The sequence below is a fragment of the Chelonia mydas genome, chromosome 1 (assembly GCF_015237465.2).
Source record: "Chelonia mydas isolate rCheMyd1 chromosome 1, rCheMyd1.pri.v2, whole genome shotgun sequence".
NCBI classification, from domain to species: Eukaryota; Metazoa; Chordata; order Testudines; family Cheloniidae; genus Chelonia; species Chelonia mydas.
In genome coordinates, this window is record NC_057849.1 from 100784595 (window position 1) to 100804033 (window position 19439).

The 19439-nt window shown below is 38.8% G+C and overlaps 1 protein-coding gene across 4 annotated transcripts in view; it reads left to right on the top strand.

The window, feature by feature from the left end:
- The window catches only part of TPP2 (tripeptidyl peptidase 2), an 80680-nt gene that overhangs the window by 8577 nt on the left and 52664 nt on the right, over positions 1-19439 (top strand). For all 4 annotated transcript variants that reach the window (XM_007066240.4, XM_037896462.2, XM_037896468.2 and 1 more), the window contains exons 2-12: positions 3059-3187; positions 4300-4395; positions 4664-4768; positions 6088-6212; positions 7041-7204; positions 9324-9478; positions 11422-11498; positions 12073-12200; positions 15208-15307; positions 18739-18887; positions 19068-19183. In XM_007066240.4, coding sequence (XP_007066302.2) covers positions 3059-3187; positions 4300-4395; positions 4664-4768; positions 6088-6212; positions 7041-7204; positions 9324-9478; positions 11422-11498; positions 12073-12200; positions 15208-15307; positions 18739-18887; positions 19068-19183 — 1344 coding nt within the window. The remainder of the gene's footprint in view (positions 1-3058; positions 3188-4299; positions 4396-4663; positions 4769-6087; positions 6213-7040; positions 7205-9323; positions 9479-11421; positions 11499-12072; positions 12201-15207; positions 15308-18738; positions 18888-19067; positions 19184-19439) is intronic.

The window sequence follows — 19439 nt, forward strand, 5'->3', positions numbered from 1 at the left end:
GTGCAGCTGGACACCTGCAGGAGCTATTCCCTTTCAGGAATGAAATATCAGCTAAAATCATCACCACCTCTGGAAAACGGTGCCTGCATTCAATTCAGTTGTCCTGTATTCGTATACTCATGCCCTTGAGCTATCCCCTTCTTATTGTCCCAACTCTCCCCCAGGCCCTATTCACCTTGGCTGACTCTGCTGCCGTGCTCTATGAATCTCAAGAAGTGAGAATGTAGCGCTTGCAACTTGTGTGGATTAAGGGGAGTGAGTTCAGTATACCAAGTTTCCATTTACCTTGTGAATACACTCACAATGCATATAGGTACTATTATATCTTTTGCAGATGGAAATGTGGCCTTGAGGGTCTCTCTGTCCACACCAGTGGAGCGGCTCAGCCATTTAAGGAGGATAAGGAAGAGGATGTCGGATGACCTGTTCCAAGAGATCTGGCAAGCCTCTGGTGCTTCAGATACTAACCACTAGTCTTGGAGAATCACCCTGGTGGACAGAATGGACAAAGATAAAGTGGAGAGAAGAAAAGCACAGGAAAAGGAGAGCTTATGTCGACCTAACTCTATAAGCATCTACATTAAAATGTCATTCTTGCCGGGACGTGCTGCAGGAGATGCTAACATTTCTCAAGTGGCAGACATGCTGGAGACTCCTGTTGATCTTCATGTTCAGCAGACTCATGCTTGTCTCCGTCTGCAGCCCATAGAGAACTGCATTCTGGGACCTCCGTACGGGGACACACACCCCCCCATTCCTCTTGGCATCCAGGGCCGCTGCACTATCCCCTACCACTCCACCCAGGGGGAGAGAACAGGCAGCCACACATACGCTGACCCGAGAGACACGGTTGGTGTATGTGTTGAGAAATGGAAATGACTGTTCTTTCCCCTTCAAAGGTTCTTTCCCCATATTTATAAAGTTTCATTCAGTTATAAATATGCATTAACATGGGTTTGGAATAAAAGCCTATTTATGGAAACTTAATTCATCTTTATTCTCAATATACGCTGGCTGGGGCTGACGTCATTCACAGATAATAGCAATCGGTGCATTTGCAATGTTCTATTAATACACACAGCTTCATACTAGGATGCAAAAAAACAATGCCAAGCAGAGCACACTACAGCAACACTCGTTACCGTGACTCGCTATTAAAATGGTCTTTCAAAGCTTCCCGGAGCCAAATAGCTCCCATTGAGCTCTTATGTCCTCGTATGTGGCAGCTCAAAATCAGCAGAAAGCCATTCTGCCTCCACTGAGGTGGAAAACTTTTCCCCCCCCTTTGCTTCACAGATATTATAAAGCACACAGCAGGCAGCTGTAATCATTGGGATTTTTTTTTTTTTAACTGAGGTCTAATCTCATGAATAGGCAGCACCAGTGTCCTTTCAAATGGCCAAAGGCATGTTCAGTTGTCATTCTGCACCTGTTGAACTTGTAGCTGAAACACTTTTATTGCAGCTGTCGAGGTGGCTGGTGTACGGATTCATGAGTCCCGGGAGTAAGGGGCAGACTGGGTCTCCCAGGATCACTGTTGACATTTCAACATCCCCAATGGCAATCCTCTGCTCTGGAAAGAGAGTTGCTGCTTGCAGCTTTCTGAACAGGCCTATGTTCTTAAAGATGCGTGCGTCATGCACGGTCCCTGACCAACCCCCGTTGATGTTGGCAAAATGTCCCTGGTGATTCATCAGCACTTGCAATACCATAGAAAAGTAGCCCTTTCTGTTGATGCACACTGTGGCATGGTGGTCCGGTGGCCAAAATAGAGAGAGAAATGGCATACATCACCCCGCTTCAGTTCAGGACCTCTATTGTTGCAAAACTATGCACTATGTCCTGCACATTGCCGAGAGTCACAGTAGCAGGATGTGCTTTAATGGCCTGCACGTTTGCATTACAGCAACCCCACGGTGGATTTCCCAACTCCAAACTAATTTTCAACTGATTAATAGCAATCTGGTATTACAAGCTTCCACATAGCGATTGCCGCTCGTTTCACCACTGTCTGTGCAGATCTTATTTTGGTGTTGCTGTGCTTAATGGCTGTGGCAAGCTTCACGCACGCATCCAGGAATATGGCTTTGTGCATCCAAAAGTTCTGCAGCCACTGCTTGTCATCCCATACCTGCATAATGATGTGATCCCACCAATCAATGCTTATTTCTTGGGCTCAGAATCAGCACTGTGAGGTCTGCAGCTACTCCATGAATGCCACCAACAACTTTGAATTGTTTCTTTCTATGCCTCTCAGCAATCTAGCTTCCAAGGAATCTTCATGTTCCCCGTGCCTCCTCTTGGGGCTCTGCAAATACTGCAGGATCAGGCATCGTGTGCTCACAATGCTCATTGCAGTAGGGGAGAGCTGTACAGTATCCATGCCTCTCACACAGACGGAAGACGCATGGGTTTGCAGGGCTTTTGAAAAGAGGCACAAAATGTTATGGGATGCAGATAAAATTATGGGACGGAGAAAACTACATCACGAGACATTGAAATCATGTTCCCAGTCACCCCTGCGTGACTCGTTTACCCAGATGAGGCGGTGGAAGCCCTTCCCAAAACACCCTGTGCCAGATGGTGGCAAGTTGGACAGGAGGATAGCTACCCATGGTGCACTGCTCTTTGCATCGGTGCAAGTGCTAGTAGTGATGACACGCACCGCCAGTACATGGAACGTAGTGGGGACATGCAAAAGCAATTTAATTACTGCAGTGGCTGTACATCAAAGTAACTTAGGTCCACTTAATTTTGTAGTGTAAACTTCCCCTAAACCTGTTGATTTTAGAGGACTTAGATGTTGTGATGCAACCTTAACTATAGTGGCAATCCCATGCCATTATAATAACATTAAAAATAATATGAAACTGTTTTGGGTGGGGGTGGGGAGGTGGGCAATGAAATGGCAGGGGCTCCTAGATGTTGGGGTAGAATTTTTTTTTTAATTATATAAATTTATAAGTTCATGGTTTTGTATAGTTTTTTGGGTGTTTATTTTAAAAATGCAGCTCTGACAGCCACATATTTATCTCAAATCATTTTCTTATGTTTTCAGACTACAACTGATGGGAAACCTAAAATAATTGATATAATTGATACAACAGGTAGTGGTGATGTAAACACGTCTACCATAGTAGAACCCAAAGATGGAGAAATTATAGGTCTTTCGGGAAGAACTCTGAAGGTAAGCATTTCTGTATTGTTGCTGTCGGTTTTGTTTTTTTTTCTGGTGTCAAATTTAATGGCACCTCTCCTTTTCCTTTTCTGTCTGCGTAAATTATCCCCTTCTAGTGAAATCCTACAGACTGTCACGTTGTATACTCTTCTTGTATGTTATATCCCTTCCCCCATCCTTTGTCTGATTTATCTATTTAGATTGTAAGTTCTTTGGGGTAAAACTGTGTAAAATGCAGGAAGAACCATCATATTAAAAATTGATATGATTAAGACAGAATATGATCTGCTCCAGCAGGTGACTGAGGAGTCTTGGAGTGGCGGGGGTGGAACAGAGGGAGAAGCTGTTTACAGCCATCCCGTTGCCTCAATGTTAACAGCATCTGGGAGGTCTGAAAATGGTTTTGTGGAAGGCAGCTGGTTGAGATGGTAAATCTTAACAATGATCTTAGATGTCTGGGACTGTTGCTGTTGTTGCCACATTGATAGCCTTGTAGAGGGACAGTCAGTAGGAGGGGTTGAAACTATCTGATTCTGTCAACCCCTTGGAGCTTCCTGTGCTTTGTCTTTTCGTGATTGTACATGGAATCCTTGTCCCGTTAGCTTTCCCCTACTGTGTGAGGCTGTTGGCCTCTGACCTCATGATCTTCTAGCTATAGGGCCAGTGAGCTTGATTCACCTTTAAGAGTCAAACAGCAACAGAAGATTAAGTTGAATTTTTTCCTTGTGCTGTTTACTACCACTTGCCATGGTAAGCAGACCTGTTTTATTTAAAAACAAACAAACAAAAATCTGCTTAGGCAGTGTTTCTTAGAGCTAGAGAGATCAACTCATTCTCCATACCTTTATCATATCTGGCCCTTTGATACTCCCAACTATATAGTGCCGGGTGTTGTAATGTCATTTCACTAGGAACTGGATTGAGACGGTTACCTCATCCCGCAGAAGTTGGTATTTACTGTTCTCCAAGTCTGGACTTGAACCAATGACCTTTACAAACTGAAACCGTTACAAATCTGCTTAGCCATGTATTTGTTTTATATAGAACACTTTAACATTTAGTGTGCAATGCCTGTCGAGAGCAAGAAACGTTTCTATTTCTGAATTTTATCTGCTTTCTAGATTCCAACAAATTGGGTAAATCCTTCAGGCAAGTATCACATTGGCATAAAAAATGGCTATGATTTCTATCCAAAAGCTCTTAAGGAGAGGATTCAGGTAATTTATTTTTTACTTCCATTTTGTATTCATATTATGATATTTTAACTCTGCTTTTTTGGTTTTGTTAGAAAACTATGGCTTGTAAATTCCTATAGTGCAGATTTTTCTTTTAATGCTTTGCTGATATAACAAGGTTTTTGTTTGTGCTATAGTTATCATGTCCCAAATCAGGATTGCCAAATGATTTAAAAGATGTAGTGTCATAAAAGGTACAAGTGCCTCTTACGCAAACTAATGTATTGAGGAATTTCTTTTTGTATTACAGAAAGAACGCAAGGAAAAACAATGGGATCCTGTTCACAGGCTTCTACTAGCAGAAGCTTGTAGGAAACTAGATGAGTTTGATGCAGTTCACAGCTCTCCCTCACAAGTTTGTATTAGTTTTTTAAACAACTTTTTATATAGAAATCACTTGCTCAAGAGACTTTAAAAAAGCTCTATTTGATGATTAGAGAGACAAGGTTATTTTAACAGACAAATTGAGTGAATGTCAATGCATCTTGTTCTGAAGTCAGGATATAGAATGGGTACGTGAACGCTTATTTGATCTTGAATATTATCTTCATTTTATCAAATTCCTTTCACTTTTTAGTGAAAAGGTTCCATTCTCTTTAAATAATATTGTCTCTCCTCTGTCAGTGATCTGTTACAGTTTCAACTTAAAATAAATTCTAAATGTTAATGTAGCTTTCATTTAAATTCTCTATCATCTCAGTTGAAGGAAAGGGCAATAAAGCTAAGTGCTATCAGCCCTTTAAGGCACTCGAGTTGTCTGCATATTAATTCCGATGTATTCTGATTCCATCAGTCTTCAGGCCACTGTGTCTTAAGAATACAGGAATCAGAAATATTATGAATAAAGGACCTAGGATAAAATACTTACATTGTATTCATTTGCAGAAGCATTGGTAGCCATTGTTGAGGACCACACATCTTAAATTTTCAAATGTTACTTGTTTGTACCTTCCATGAAGGGCATTTATTACTTCTTAAGGAGTGTATCAAGTCATGTAGCATCTTCCATGTTTCATATTTTTTCTAAATCTGTAAGATACTGCTAAGGCTGGTAGGTCTTGAAGGAGGCTTACCAGTTGTTCGCTGGGTTTGTGGGTTGTGCCCACACATCTTGGATTTCTGTAAAATATAGGAAATAGTTCTTGCTAATCATTCCTACCTCCTCTTTTCATTTCTGTTCTATTCTGGCACCCAGCCAAGACATTATATATACAGACAGAACTCTAGTTTTTAAATGTATATGTTAGAATATATATATATTCTATCTTAACATTGCTTACATAAAAAGTAGCTTAAACAGAGAAGGGTATCCTTGTTAAAAGGTCATAAATATCTATTTGGTTAGAGATTATTTTGTTTAATCTATAAATTGATACCAGCATTTTTCTATAAACTCTACAGTACTTAACCACTTCTGCATAGGAAACTAAAAAGAATCTCCACAACAATATCTGAAAATCATGACACATGCGTAACTTGATGTTTCTTATGTTTTTTTTAATGCTTAGGTAGCACATTATACATAAACACGTTAGGAACTTTTCTAGACAGATCAGGTCATATGGATTTTTTTAATAGGAAAGCAGTTTGTTGCACAACTTGCCTCTGTGTGTGTTGCTAAAAGTATGAAAATAACGATGTATTGTGAGTCTTTTTTTTTTTTTTTTTTTTAAGGCAACTAAATTAATGAAGGAAGAATTTCAGAGTCAAGTAGAACTGTTGAATTCTTTGGAGAAAAAATACAATGATCCTGGTCCTGTATATGATTGCTTAGTATGGCATGATGGTGAGACCTGGAGGTAAACTCTTTTGCTTTTGCTTCTAACTAAAATGCTTGAATTTTTGCATGCTTTAAAGCACTGGTTCAAACTGTATTCTGCTTTGCTGTAAAATAGTAGTAGTTATTGATGATCACCTTGTAAAAGCATTTATGTAATGAAGTTTTTACTGAAAAGATGTTGTAAAAAGCATTTCTACATTTAGCAGGATTTCAGTTTTAGGAATGTAGGTCCTGATCCTGAATCAGGACTTTTCGTGCATACTCCTGAGCCCATGCAGCGTCCTGTTGAAAGCTGAGGGGGGATCTAGCAGAGCGTCTTGTGTTTTAGTATTTTTGTCATGATTTAGCCAAGTATTCAAACATTTTGCCAGTAGTTATTAGCTAGTGTTGTAACTTGAAATTTCTGAAGTCACGTTTTTCTTTGTGGATAGTAAATTTTACATGAAGTCATTAAATACATAAAGCTGTGTACAGTGGCCAGAGTTCTAAAATGTGTGCCTAAAGTTTGACTTTTAAATCAATGTTAAGGCATTTGAATGAAAGTGGCGTCTTTTTTTTTTTAAACATTTTTCTTCCCCTTGAGTTGCTAAGTAACCACAAATCTCATTGCAGTTAATAGGTTGTAGCACCTTCCCACAATCAAGCTACTCTTATAGCCTGTGTGTATTGATTTAGGAGCCCTACTTTTGGTATTTGGGTTTGAAAATTTTGACCATTATCACTTACAAAAAACTAGACAATTTAGAGCAATCTATAAACTCTGTGGTCATTTTATATGGGAAAGAACAAGTTAGGGGTTCTTACTATAGATTGATCTGGGTTATTTTATACTCTTCTATATCAACAGAACCTGTATTGATACAAGTGAATGTGGCGACTTCACTAAGTGCACTGTGTTGGGAACCTACAAAGAGAAACAAGAATATGGATCTTTTGGCATGACAGAAATGTTGAATTACTCTGTGAACATTTATGATGAGGGGAACCTGCTTTCTATTGTGACCAGTGGAGGTAATTTGTTTTAATCAATTGCAAATTAAATCTAATTTAGGTATCTCAACAAGAAAGCCAGAAGTGATGCCACTCTTTCATAAAATAAAGTAGGCTTCATTTTCACAGTGCATTTGAGTCAAAATGTAAGTGATTAAATTTCCACATTGGATTGCACTGTGTGGAGGGGAAGCAATTTTAAATTAAGGCGATTAAAATGTTGGTTAAAAATAATTGCTTAAATCAGGTTGAAGCTTTGTAAAATTAATTTCAAAATGTATGCTGTCAAGGTTCCTTCCCCACTCTGAACTCTAGGGTACAGATGTGGGGACCTGCATGAAAAACCCCCTAAGCTTATTTTTACCAGCTTAGGTTAAAACTTGCCCAAGGTACAAACTATTTTACCTTTTGCCCCTGGACTTTATTGCTGCCACCACCAAGCGTCTAACAAATATGTAACAGGGAAAGAGCCCGCTTGGAAACGTCTTTCCCCCCCCAAATCCTCCCAAACCCTACACCCCCTTTCCTGGGGAAGGCTTGATAAAAATCCTCACCAATTTGCATAGGTGAACACAGACCCAAACCCTTGGATCTTCAGAACAATGAAAAAGCAATCAGGTTCTTAAAAGAAGAATTTTAATAGAAGAAAAAGTAAAAGAATCACCTCTGTAAAATCAGGATGGTTAAATACCTTACAGGGTAATCAGATTCAAAACCTAGAGGATCCCTCTAGGCAAAACCTTAAGTTACAAAAAGACACAAAAACAGGAATCTACATTCCATTCAGCACAACTTATTTTATCAGCCATTTAAACAAAACAGAATCTAACGCATATCTAACTAGATTGTTTATTAGCCCTTTACAGGAGTTCTGACCTGTATTCCTGCTCTGGTCCCGGCAAAAAAAAAACACACAGACAGAGAACCCTTTGGTCCCCCCAGCTTTGAAAGTATCTTGTCTCCTCATTGGTCATTTTGGTCAGGTGCCAGCGAGGTTATCTTGAGCTTCTTAACCCTTTACAGGTGAAAGGGTTTTTTCCTCTGGCCAGGAGGGATTTAAAGATGGTTACCCTTCCCTTTATATTTATGACATATGCTCTTGTCATTTTTGATAATTTTTAATGAATTATAAATGCTTTTTTAAATTACTGCTGGTGAGGTATCTTACTTTGAATTTTATAAAATGGCTAATCAAAATACTGAAAGCTGCAGTTAATGCACAAGCAGCTACATATCTTTTCTTAAATGCATAGTTCTACCTTTGTGAGGTACAGCTTTCTGATCAGGCAGATAAATGCCACATTTGTGAGTATGGTATAAATGCATAGATCATTATCAAAGGTGCCCCACAATAATCCCCTTGAAATAGCTAAAATAAACGAGTAGATGGTTTCCTGCTGGTGTTCTATGCACTGCAGTCCTGATACTCTTCTTGCTAATGCTGGCTTCTTACAAGTAAACATGATTGACTTCAGTGGAATTATTCCTGAGTCTCACTGGTATGAGGGAGAAGAGAATCAGGCTATTAAACTTAATTGCTTCCGCATGACTTTAAATAGAGAGTGACTAAATTTAATTGCTTTCCCCTGCAGCTTGCATGATTAAAGAATGGTTACCAATGGAGGGCAGCTTCTAAATGAAAATATCTGTGTGTGTGTGTGTGTGTGTATATATATATATATCTTAGACAAATTTAGCCATTGCTTTGATTTGCCAAGGCATAATGAAGGCTGTCTATACAAATTTCCTTTGAAATGATAATTGCACCACTATAATTACAGCTCCACGCACTCTTATCCCAGTTTTGTGCAGTTTATATAAATATCATGTATATTTAATTTTATAATAGCTTGCTTTCTAAAATCAACAGTGAAAGGTGCAAACAAAATTGACGGTGACAATTGATGATCAGAAGATTTAAAGAATATATGGATGTCAAAATTAATTAGTAAGGACACTTCTGAAGAATCTGAATTCCATGTGGTGTTAGCTTTCGGCATAAGCTTTTTTTAATGGTATAAATTGCTCAGTAAATGAAAATGAATTGGATTATAGCATATTAAATTGGCATAACTGAGGTTTCTACTAGGGTGTTACATTCCGTACATGCAATAATATGCTTTTTGTTTAATTTGTTCAGGAGCACATGGGACACATGTAGCTAGTATTGCTGCTGGATATTTTCCAGAAGAGCCAGAACGAAATGGTGTGGCTCCTGGAGCTCAGATTCTTGCAATCAAGATTGGTGATACAAGACTAAGCACAATGGAAACTGGCACTGGCCTAATAAGAGCTGTAAGTGTTTTGCTGAATAAATAGCTAATTAAATTAAGCTGCTTGACATCAGGACCGTGAGTGTAACTATATCTTCTCAATAGCTAGGAGAGAAAGTAAAATATAATTTGAGAGATTTGTGGAAATCTGTATTGCTAAATTTATTATCAACGTTGCCTCCAAAAAAGCTTAACTCTTAAATCAGATGATACTAGTTGTTCAGTGTGTAACTTTGACAGATTTTTTTTATGTCGTTCTGAAGTGGAGACAATATTTTTATAAATCATAGCTTAAAAAATACCCATAAAAACATAAGCATAAAAATAACTTGCCTGTCAGGAAAGGGCATTACTCAGTTTGATCAGTTGTTGCTTCCTACACTTGGAAAAAATCAAAGGAGAAGTTTAGCAAGAAAAAAGTGAAATTGGACATTTTTACTAGCTAGAAAATGAGAGGATATGAAGTTTCAGGCATTGGGGTATAAGATTATACTTATCTCATGAAAAAAATATCGCATGGCACAGTTGATGTAGGAATTATCCTATGAAAACAGTCCAATGATCTGTCTAGCCCAACATTCTGTATCCCACTTCACAAATACCTCAGGGATAGGTCCACTGAATTGGGTATTTTTGGTGATGTGGCTTTGTTTTAGGCATCCTGTGTAGGCTATCGCTTTTAGCAGACTGTTAATGGCATTGAAGTATTTTGCAGGTCTTGAGGTGCCAGACTCTTTTTAGTGAAAGGAGAGGATACTTTACAAGCTTCTCATAAGACAAATTCTTTTTTTAATACACAATATATATTTTGTGTTGTATGAAGTGCATACTATTTTTTTCAGTCTGGTACCGTGAAAAACTGGAGAAGAAGATTCTAACATATGGGACAAGTGTGTATTATTTTAACATTCTTTGCTTCATATAGCATTGATATATGGACTTATTGATACGCTAGACAACAAAACAAACCCAGGAGAGAAATGAGATGCATCCAACAATCTCATTAAGAATTAGAGGACTTACTTTCACAATTACTGTTCAGAGAGAATTGGACATTATTCCATTTCAGCAACAAAGGCACAGGCCCTCTCACGGAACTCTAATTAGATATTAGATAGCTGTAGAAAAAAAGGTGGATGTAAACTTTTTCCATCCAAAAAGGAATTAAAAAAATACACAATTACATGAGTGATCTGTAGAACTACCTCCATATGCCCAACATGAAGATACACTGGAATGAAGGGCCACTGCATTGGCTTTTGATTGGATTGCACAGCAAAAGAAGACTGGGCAGTACTAATTACCGACATACAGTGGCCTAGCACTAATGATTCCTAGTGTCTTATATACCCACATTTTCTTAACTATATAACTTATGAGAGTTCAACTATGCGAAGCTTGGACTTTGTGCAACATTTATTGGCTACAGGGGAAAAATATTTGTAGTTGAGAGAAGCTGGAAATGAAACAAATCTGCCTTTTAACAAAAACATGAATATTCATCAGAATCTTAACATTCATTCATCAGTGTTATAAATAGGCTTATAATGGTTTCATTTATATTAGGGGTTGGCAACCTTTGGCACGTGGCCCGCCATGGTAAGCTCCTGGCAGGACAGGCCAGTTTGTTTACCTGCCGCGTCCGCAACTTCTGCCGATCGCAGGCTCCCACTGGCTGCGGTTCGCTGCTCAAGGCCAGTGGGGGCTGCGGGAAGCGGCGTGGGCCAAAGTATGTGCTGGCTGCCACTTCTCGCAGCCCCCATTGGCCTGGAGCGGCGAACTGCGGCCAGTGAGAGCCTGCGATCGGCAGAAGCTGTGGACGCGGCAGGTAAACAAACTGGCCCATCCTGCCAGGGGCTTACCATGGTGGGCCGCATGCCAAAGGTTGCCGATCCCTGATTTATATAAATGGTGTTGTTTGCCATCTGTAAGATTTTTAGTGGTAAACTTTTTTAACTTTAACAGATGATAGAAGCTATGAAATACAAGTGTGATCTTGTCAACTACAGCTATGGAGAAGCAACACACTGGCCAAATTCTGGGTGAGTACACGAGGTTTACCATAACCAGGTTTAATACTGAAGAATACTGGTGTTAAAAATTTTTGCATTTGTGTAGTGGCACTGTCAACAGGAGTAAATAATTTAGACACTAATAATTCATTGATATTAAACTGCTGCACTACATCTCAAATTGCTGAACTTGGTCTGTGGATTTAAGTGAGCCTACTGAAATTGTCAATATTTTGTAGTATATTGCAATACTCTTTCTGGGAAAAAAAATTATAGTAATAATCCCTTTACAATGTGTGGATTGCTACAGAATCTTTCCTCAAGAATAGAATTTAATCTTTCTAAATAATTAATTTCCTTTTAAAATTGTTCAGGGGTCACTCCCGTACTCTACTCAGTGACCACCCTTTCAGGTCTGGCAAGTAGGCTGAACGTTACTCAACTATGGTCAAAAACAAAGGTGTGTAGGGTATGAAATCCTGGCCCCATCAGTTAGTGGGAGCTTTGCAGTTGATTTCAACATTGCCTGAATTGCATCCTGGATACTGAAAAGGAGAGAAAATATTTTGTTGCTTAAATGATATGTTTTCTGTATTTATTTTAGGAGAATTTGTGAAGTAATTAATGAAGCCGTATGGAAACACAACGTAATCTATGTTTCAAGTGCAGGGAATAATGGTCCTTGCCTTTCTACCGTGGGATGCCCAGGTGGAACTACATCTAGTGTAATAGGTAAGTAGCTCTCTTTTAAAAAAAAAAAAGGAGAGAGAAATCCATACAGTTTAGAAAATATCAAAATAGTTGATCTTTTAAGCTATATACTTACATTAAGTGATTGAGATAAGAACTTGTAAAATATGTTGTATTTATCAAAGCAAACAAATCAAGATTTTTCAGGATTGTAAAATCTTTATGTCCTTAGCGGCAACTGTCTTAAGTGGAGTCACATTCTTGGTGTATTTCTTTATGTACATGTGCGGCAACTGAGATTTGTTTTTTGTTAATGTTCAGAAGCCTGCTGTCTAGTCTGAATGTGTAGTAAATTTGTACTGTAAACAAAAAACAGCCTCTTCCTCCTCCTTTGGGTGGAATTGGACAATATTTGCTACTAATAATACCTGGCTGCTGACTATGCAGAAGAATACATGAGGCTGCCAGGCAATTTGTCTTGATTTTTTATTTTTAATAAACTTGTAGAGGGCAGGCCTTACAAATAGTCAAACTAGTCCTTAAAATGCTTCATAAGTGTAATTGTCTGTATTTTAAAGAAGACTGATTCACTCATGTCATTGATCATCTGGCTATTAGTAAAATGTAGTTTGTAGAAACAGCTAAGTTTGATCCCAATTTATCTCTTTCAAAGTATCTTAGACTCAGAAGATACATTTTGACTGGGGAAAAACACACTGTTTCTAATGTTAGGTCAGATACCCTTATATGCTGCCTCTTTCCTTTCCTAATGAATCCCAGCTTTGTAACTTGGATCTAAAATTTGGCATTTGTCCAGAGATATTCCTGAAAAAAAAAAAATCCATCCAACTACAATGTAACATCTGTCAAAAGCTATTCTTGGAATCAAAACTTATTCTTCCTGTTGGCTGTGATACCTCTGATAAACTAATAGTCAATGAAAATACTGAAAACATCATTCTAAAAAGAATAACACATTTTAAGATCATTAATGGAATTATCACTAAACATGTTTTGTTTTTTTTAAAAAGACAAGTTAGTATGTCGAATAATTAGAGCAGGAGTCTGGAGTTGAACTTGTGGGTTCTGTTCAGAGCTCTGCACGTGACTCACTCTCACCTTGAGAGAACATAGAGAGGTTTAGTTGGCCCTTCGGCATAATGGGAATAACTTTTTTTGGCTTGTCTTTGCTGAAGAGTTAGCTTGAGGTATAACTCAGGTGTTGCTGCAACTCAACTTCCATTCATCTACACAAATCTCTAGCTCAGGTTTAATGGTCCTTTAAAATCAAGCTGGTTGGCTCATCATTGATATGGGTTGAAGCTTGAATGCTGCTTCCATAAGCTAAGGCTTCTCTGTGTACACTACACAGCATATGCCAGCAGAACCCCCTTGTGGCAATGCAGCATAAGCTGATACATGGAGTTGTGCTGGCTTAGCTACACCATCTGTCTGAATGACATTAGCTAATCTGACAAAAGCACTCTTCTGTCAGCATAGTTATGTCTGCACTGGGGATATAACTGATATATCTGTGCCGGCAAAACTTTGTAATGTAGAGTAAGGCCGGATATATTCCTAAACATTAGGTTGCTTTAGCTACGTTGTTCAGAGCCATGAAAAATTTCATATCCTGGGTGCCGTAATTAGTTCAGTCTAACCCTTGGTGTAGACACAGGTAGGTCAATGGCAGAATTATGCATTCAACCTGTCTACTGCTTTTCAGAGAGATGGCTGTACAACATTGATGGAAAAGTCCCTTCCACCGATGTGGGAACTATTACACCAATGTGGCACTACAGCTCTGTTGCTCAAGTGTTTCGCAGTGTGCCTGCTCGTAGTCAAGATAGGCTAACTTAAGACTAGGTCAAATGGAGTAGCTCAAGTGTAGTAATTCATGCTGTTCCAGTGAAGACAAGTCCTTACCTCAGGGATTTTTTTTGAGTATTTTGAAATCTTCAGGTGAAAATAACTTTGTTTATCCCATTAATAGTAACGGAAATTGTGTAAATCAGTGTGACTAAATCCTGACGTAAATCTTGGTATTCCGGGGAAATCTTTTTTTCTAAAGAGTTGGCTATAGGACAGACATGGGCAGGAGAGCAAATTCCAACTAGATGAATTTAGGGTTGCTTGCTTAAAGTGAGGAAAACTACTAGCTAGGCCCCGACAATTATACTTTGGCTGGAAGGTCGTCAATGCAATATACTTAACCTAAAATAATTCTTTTGGGGAAACCTGTTCTCACAACGTATATAGCTATGCTGTGACGGATATTGTAAATTGTTTCCGTACCACTTGTTCTCATGTCTCATTTTACTACAGCATGTGACTTCTGAAACCTTACAGACTTTACTTTGCCCGTGTTTGTCTTGTCAAGATTCTGTTTTCCAAGATCATTGGAATTTGTCATCTGAGACAATTAAGAACTTGGAACATGAATGTGTACTATTGCACTTGAATAAATGTGTTTTTTAATATATATAATACACGGTAGAACCCTGTTTATCCGATCTAATTGGGACAGGGGCCAGATCAGATAATAAAAACTCCAGATAAACCAGTGAATGTGAAAAGGTGATGCTGCAGTGCCATCTATTGGCCGCAGGAGAGGTCTCCCACTTTTGGCCCTGGAGTCCTGGTTGTTTTGGTAAATGCAGAGAGCTGGTTAAGGGTGGGTCAGATAAATGGGATTCTGCTTTGTGTGTGTGTATTTATAATGACAAAGGGTAGAGACTGAAATAGGCATATCATAGAACATATCATAGTTGCTACTATATACAATGCCTGCTTGGCCTTCAAATTTACTCTCTAAAGTACAAAACTTTATTGAAGAAAAACTTAACTGTTTCTCAATATCTGTCAAACTTTATGCTAGCTGAAGCTTACAATGTTTCTAAAAAATGTAATTGTTTTCCACATTAAAATAGTTAAAATATACATACTGCTTATTTAAAGTTATTTTTGTGTATGCTGTAGGTTACAGACAAGGTTGTTTTTAAGATCTTGCATCGTTCTAAAGTTGAGAATACTAATATTTTTTTAATAGGTGTTGGTGCATATGTATCACCTGATATGATGGTTGCTGAATATTCTTTGAGAGAGAAACTACCAGCGAACCAGTATACATGGTCTTCCAGAGGCCCTAGGTAGGTCATGTATAATCCACAAGTTCACAGGCTGCATGGCTGATTTTAACTGCAGAATCCAAGCTTGTCAGAAGACAGTAGCAGATAAGTGTAATTTTTCAGTGAGAAGCTTTTAGTATGGACACCCTTTCTTAGAAATCAAACCTCCTGTAGCTCTTAATGCTTAGGATGTTGCAGCACTTCAAATTGCTTTTCCACAAAGCATTCGCAGTATACCTCAGGGAAATGTTAGAATACCATTGCTCTCCTTTATTGATTCCTTTGTTCCTGTGGTTAGTGAAAGTTTGCTCTGTAGCTATCTGTAGTTGTCATCTATTGCTCCCTCAAAGAAAAATGTTAGTACTGCTAAAAGCTGTTGAAGCTAACAAACGCTACTGTGAGGAAGATTCTGTCTGGCCTTTTCTGGAGTTTATCTCAGGCTTCTGTTTGTTAGTTTGTGTGTAGTTGCAGCTTTCCAGTAACTGTGAGTGCTGTTTGGAGAGTGAGCAAAAGGGATCTACAATTCAAATTGACGCTTAGTTCGTCTTGGCACAGATCACGTTGGTCAACATGCAGACCCTGTTTGAGGATTTTGCATGGCCATTAAAGGTGAATTGGAAAGCAAAAATAGTTTGCCTTTTATGATATATAAATATGGCCTCAAAGATCTAAAGAAATTGTGTATTCTTGCAAAGAGCAAAAATATCAGGCCTCCACTTTTCCTCCTTTTGCTTGGCTAAATGATTAGACATATTGAATCTCATGCAATTCAGATTTCTGCAGCAAGCTTACAATTGAAGAGGGAAAATGTGGAGGTTTAGATTAAGAATTGGTAATCCTTTTCCTCTCATTTGGGGGCAATGAGAACTGCAACTCAGATTTCAGCTTCATGTGCCATTGCTATTTAAGTGCGTCAGAGACATCTTTGCCAAATGAGGGCAAAAAAGAAAAAAAATCCAGAAATAACGTTTTACATACATTGTTTTAAAAAAGGTCAGGAAAACTTTTTTTAGGTAGCACTTTTGTCATAAAGGAGCAGTACGGGCATATTTTTTTTACAATTGAACCTCAAGGTCCAGGAGGATTCCCAAAAAATGTAAACCTGATTCGTTTGTCTGGAAGACCTCCAAGAAGACTTAAGTTGAACAATGGTCCATTTTATGTCCGGATTCTCTGCTTCTAAGTGGCCATGGGGGTGGGAGGAGTTGGTAAAAATCTTTCCAATTGCTGGCCTGGGGAATACAAAGTGTCCCCTTCATTGTACTCTAGGTTTGAGGAAGCCAGAGTGCAAAGAAGACCGCAGGGACCTAAAGTTCAGTTAGCTTGGTCTTCACTTATATAGTTTCTTACGTATAAAATCGATGGGGTCTAAATTAGCTGTTACCACTCAAGAAAGAGATCTTGGAGTCATTGTGGAGAGTTCTCTGACAACATCCACTCAAAGTGCAGCGGCAGTCAAAAAAGCAAACAATGTTGGGAATCATTAAGAAAGAGATAGATAATAAGAAAATATCATATTGCCTCTATATAAAAACATGGTATGCCCACATCTTGAATACTGCATGCAGATGTGGTCGCCCCATCTCAAAAAAGATATATTGGAATTCGAAAAGGTTCAGAAAAGGGCAACAAAAATGATTAGGGGTATGGAACGGTTTCTGTATGAGGAGAGATTAATGTGACTGGGACTTTTTAGCTTGGAAAGAGACAACTAAGGGGGGAAATGATTGAGGTCTATAAAATCATGACTGGTGTGGAGAAAGTAAATAAGGAAGTGTTATTTACCCCGTCTCATAACACAAGAACCAGGGGTCACCAAATGAAAGTAATAGGCAGCAGGTTTAAAACAAACAAAAGGAAATATTTCTTCACACAATGCACAGTCAACCTGTGGAACTCTTTACAGAGGATGCTGTGAAGGCCAAGACTACAATAGGGTTCAAAAAAGAACAGCTCAAAGGGGACCTAAAAACCCCAGGCTGGAGATTGCACAGGCATTGTGGGCAGAAGACTGCTCTAAGGCTGTCTCCCAAGGATCCTATGGCAAGGCCCACAGGATGGGCATTCCAGGATGGTGTTGCAGCATGAAGTGTTGTAGAGATTCCAGGCAGAGCTGCCGCCGATCCATAGAGCAGCATAGGGGTGAGGCAGCAATTACTTAGGCATGGTATACGCTGTAGTTACGTCAACATAAGACGGCTTGCGTCGACCTAACTCTGTAAGTGTCTACACTACAACATTGCTCCTGCTGATGTAAGTTGCTCACTATATCAACCTAATAATTCCACTTCTGCGAGAGATGTAGTGCTTAAGTTGATGTAGTTAGGGTGACACAGTGTCTGTGTAGACACTGTGATTTACGTTGCCTGTTGGCTGTCACACCCCACCCTACGATATCTCTCGCATTTAAGTTGGTGGAAGAGTTCCTGGTCAGGACACGCACCACTGACAGAAGTGGTAATTACTTGGCCCTGGTCTACGCTGGGGGGATCGATCTAAGTTATGCAACTTTAACTACGTGAATAATGTAGCTGAAGTTGACATACTTAGATCGACTTACTGTGGTGTCTCCACCGCGGTGAGTCAACTGCTGCCACTCCCCCGTAGACTCTGCCTGCTCCTCTCGTGGCACTGGAGTACAGGAGTCAACAGTAGAGAGCTCAGGGGTAGATTTATCGTGTCTAGATTAGACGTGATAAATTGATCCCCACTGGATCAATCGCTGCCCGCCGATGCGGCGGGTAGTGAAGACATACCCTTGGTGGCTGTGCTTAGGTCGACTTAATTTTGTAGCGTAGACAAGGCCTTAAGAAAGGCCCCAGAGTCTGTCTGGATTGTGCCAGGGGCCTTTCCAGTCCCTGAAACATCCCAGAACCATCTTAAAGCCGCGATAGGCCTCTGTGCTGTACCTCAGTTCAGGGCATTGCCTTTAAACTTTAAAGTGTGGAAGTGACCACAAACCAGAAATTAAAGATCTTACTTTTGCATCCCCTTTTGCTCTCCCTTGCTATTATCATTTTTGTAGGAAAAAATTAGGGGATGTACATTTGTCATGTGCTTGACGTTTATACTTGAGTACCTAACAGATTAGGCATCTAAAATAACTTGAAATACAATATTGGATGCCTAACTTTTGGTTAGGAAATTTGTTCCTTTGACAAACTGGAGCCTGTGATAAGTAAAAATAATCTGTTGTACCAGTTCTAAAAATATTCAGTGTTATAGGAGTTTAATATTTATTTTTTCCTAAGTGAAGTTTTTATAGTCAAGTCATGACTGAATAGTATGAAAATGCTTTTAAAAAACATTTTCAAATTTGGTAGTCCCTGTACAGTAGCGTTAGACGAACACTGAAATACTTATTAAATATAATAGTATGATAGCTTTAATGTGAAATGGTTGTTTGTATAAACAGAGATTTGGATTTCAATAATTGTATCAAAACTTTTTAGTACCGATGGAGCCCTTGGAGTGAGTATCAGTGCGCCAGGAGGAGCTATTGCTTCTGTTCCTAACTGGACTTTACGAGGAACACAGCTCATGAATGGCACATCTATGTCTTCACCTAATGCATGTGGAGGCATTGCTTTAGTACTATCAGGTAATGAATATTGTCTCTCTTTGTTAGAGATAAATTTTTGTCTTTTCGTTCTTGCACAATTTTATAAATTGAAATCCAGTAATATTACTGAAGCAACCTATGTTTCTTACATTTAATAAGAGTTAATAGTGTTGAATCTTCATGTTCTTTAATATTTTACCAATAACACTTTAATTTCAGGACTCAAAGCTAATGATGTTCATTATACTGTTCATTCTGTCAGAAGAGCTTTAGAAAATACTGCAGCGAAGGCTGAAAATATAGAAGTGTTTGCACAAGGACATGGTATTATTCAGGTACTTAACAGCATAGATGCAAAAATTATACAAATCATCAACTTTAAAGGGATATTGTCAACTTGAAATCTGGTCACTTGGGGAGGAAAAAAGTTAAGTAGTTGCAAGTGCTACACAAGTCCATTATAATCACACTTTTCTTTCTGAATCGCTTTTCTCTTTGCTGTGCAATAATCCACACAAATAGGAAACTGGCTCTAAAAAAGTTCTTACAGTGAACAGATTATATACTTAGATAGCTGTTCAGATTACTTTG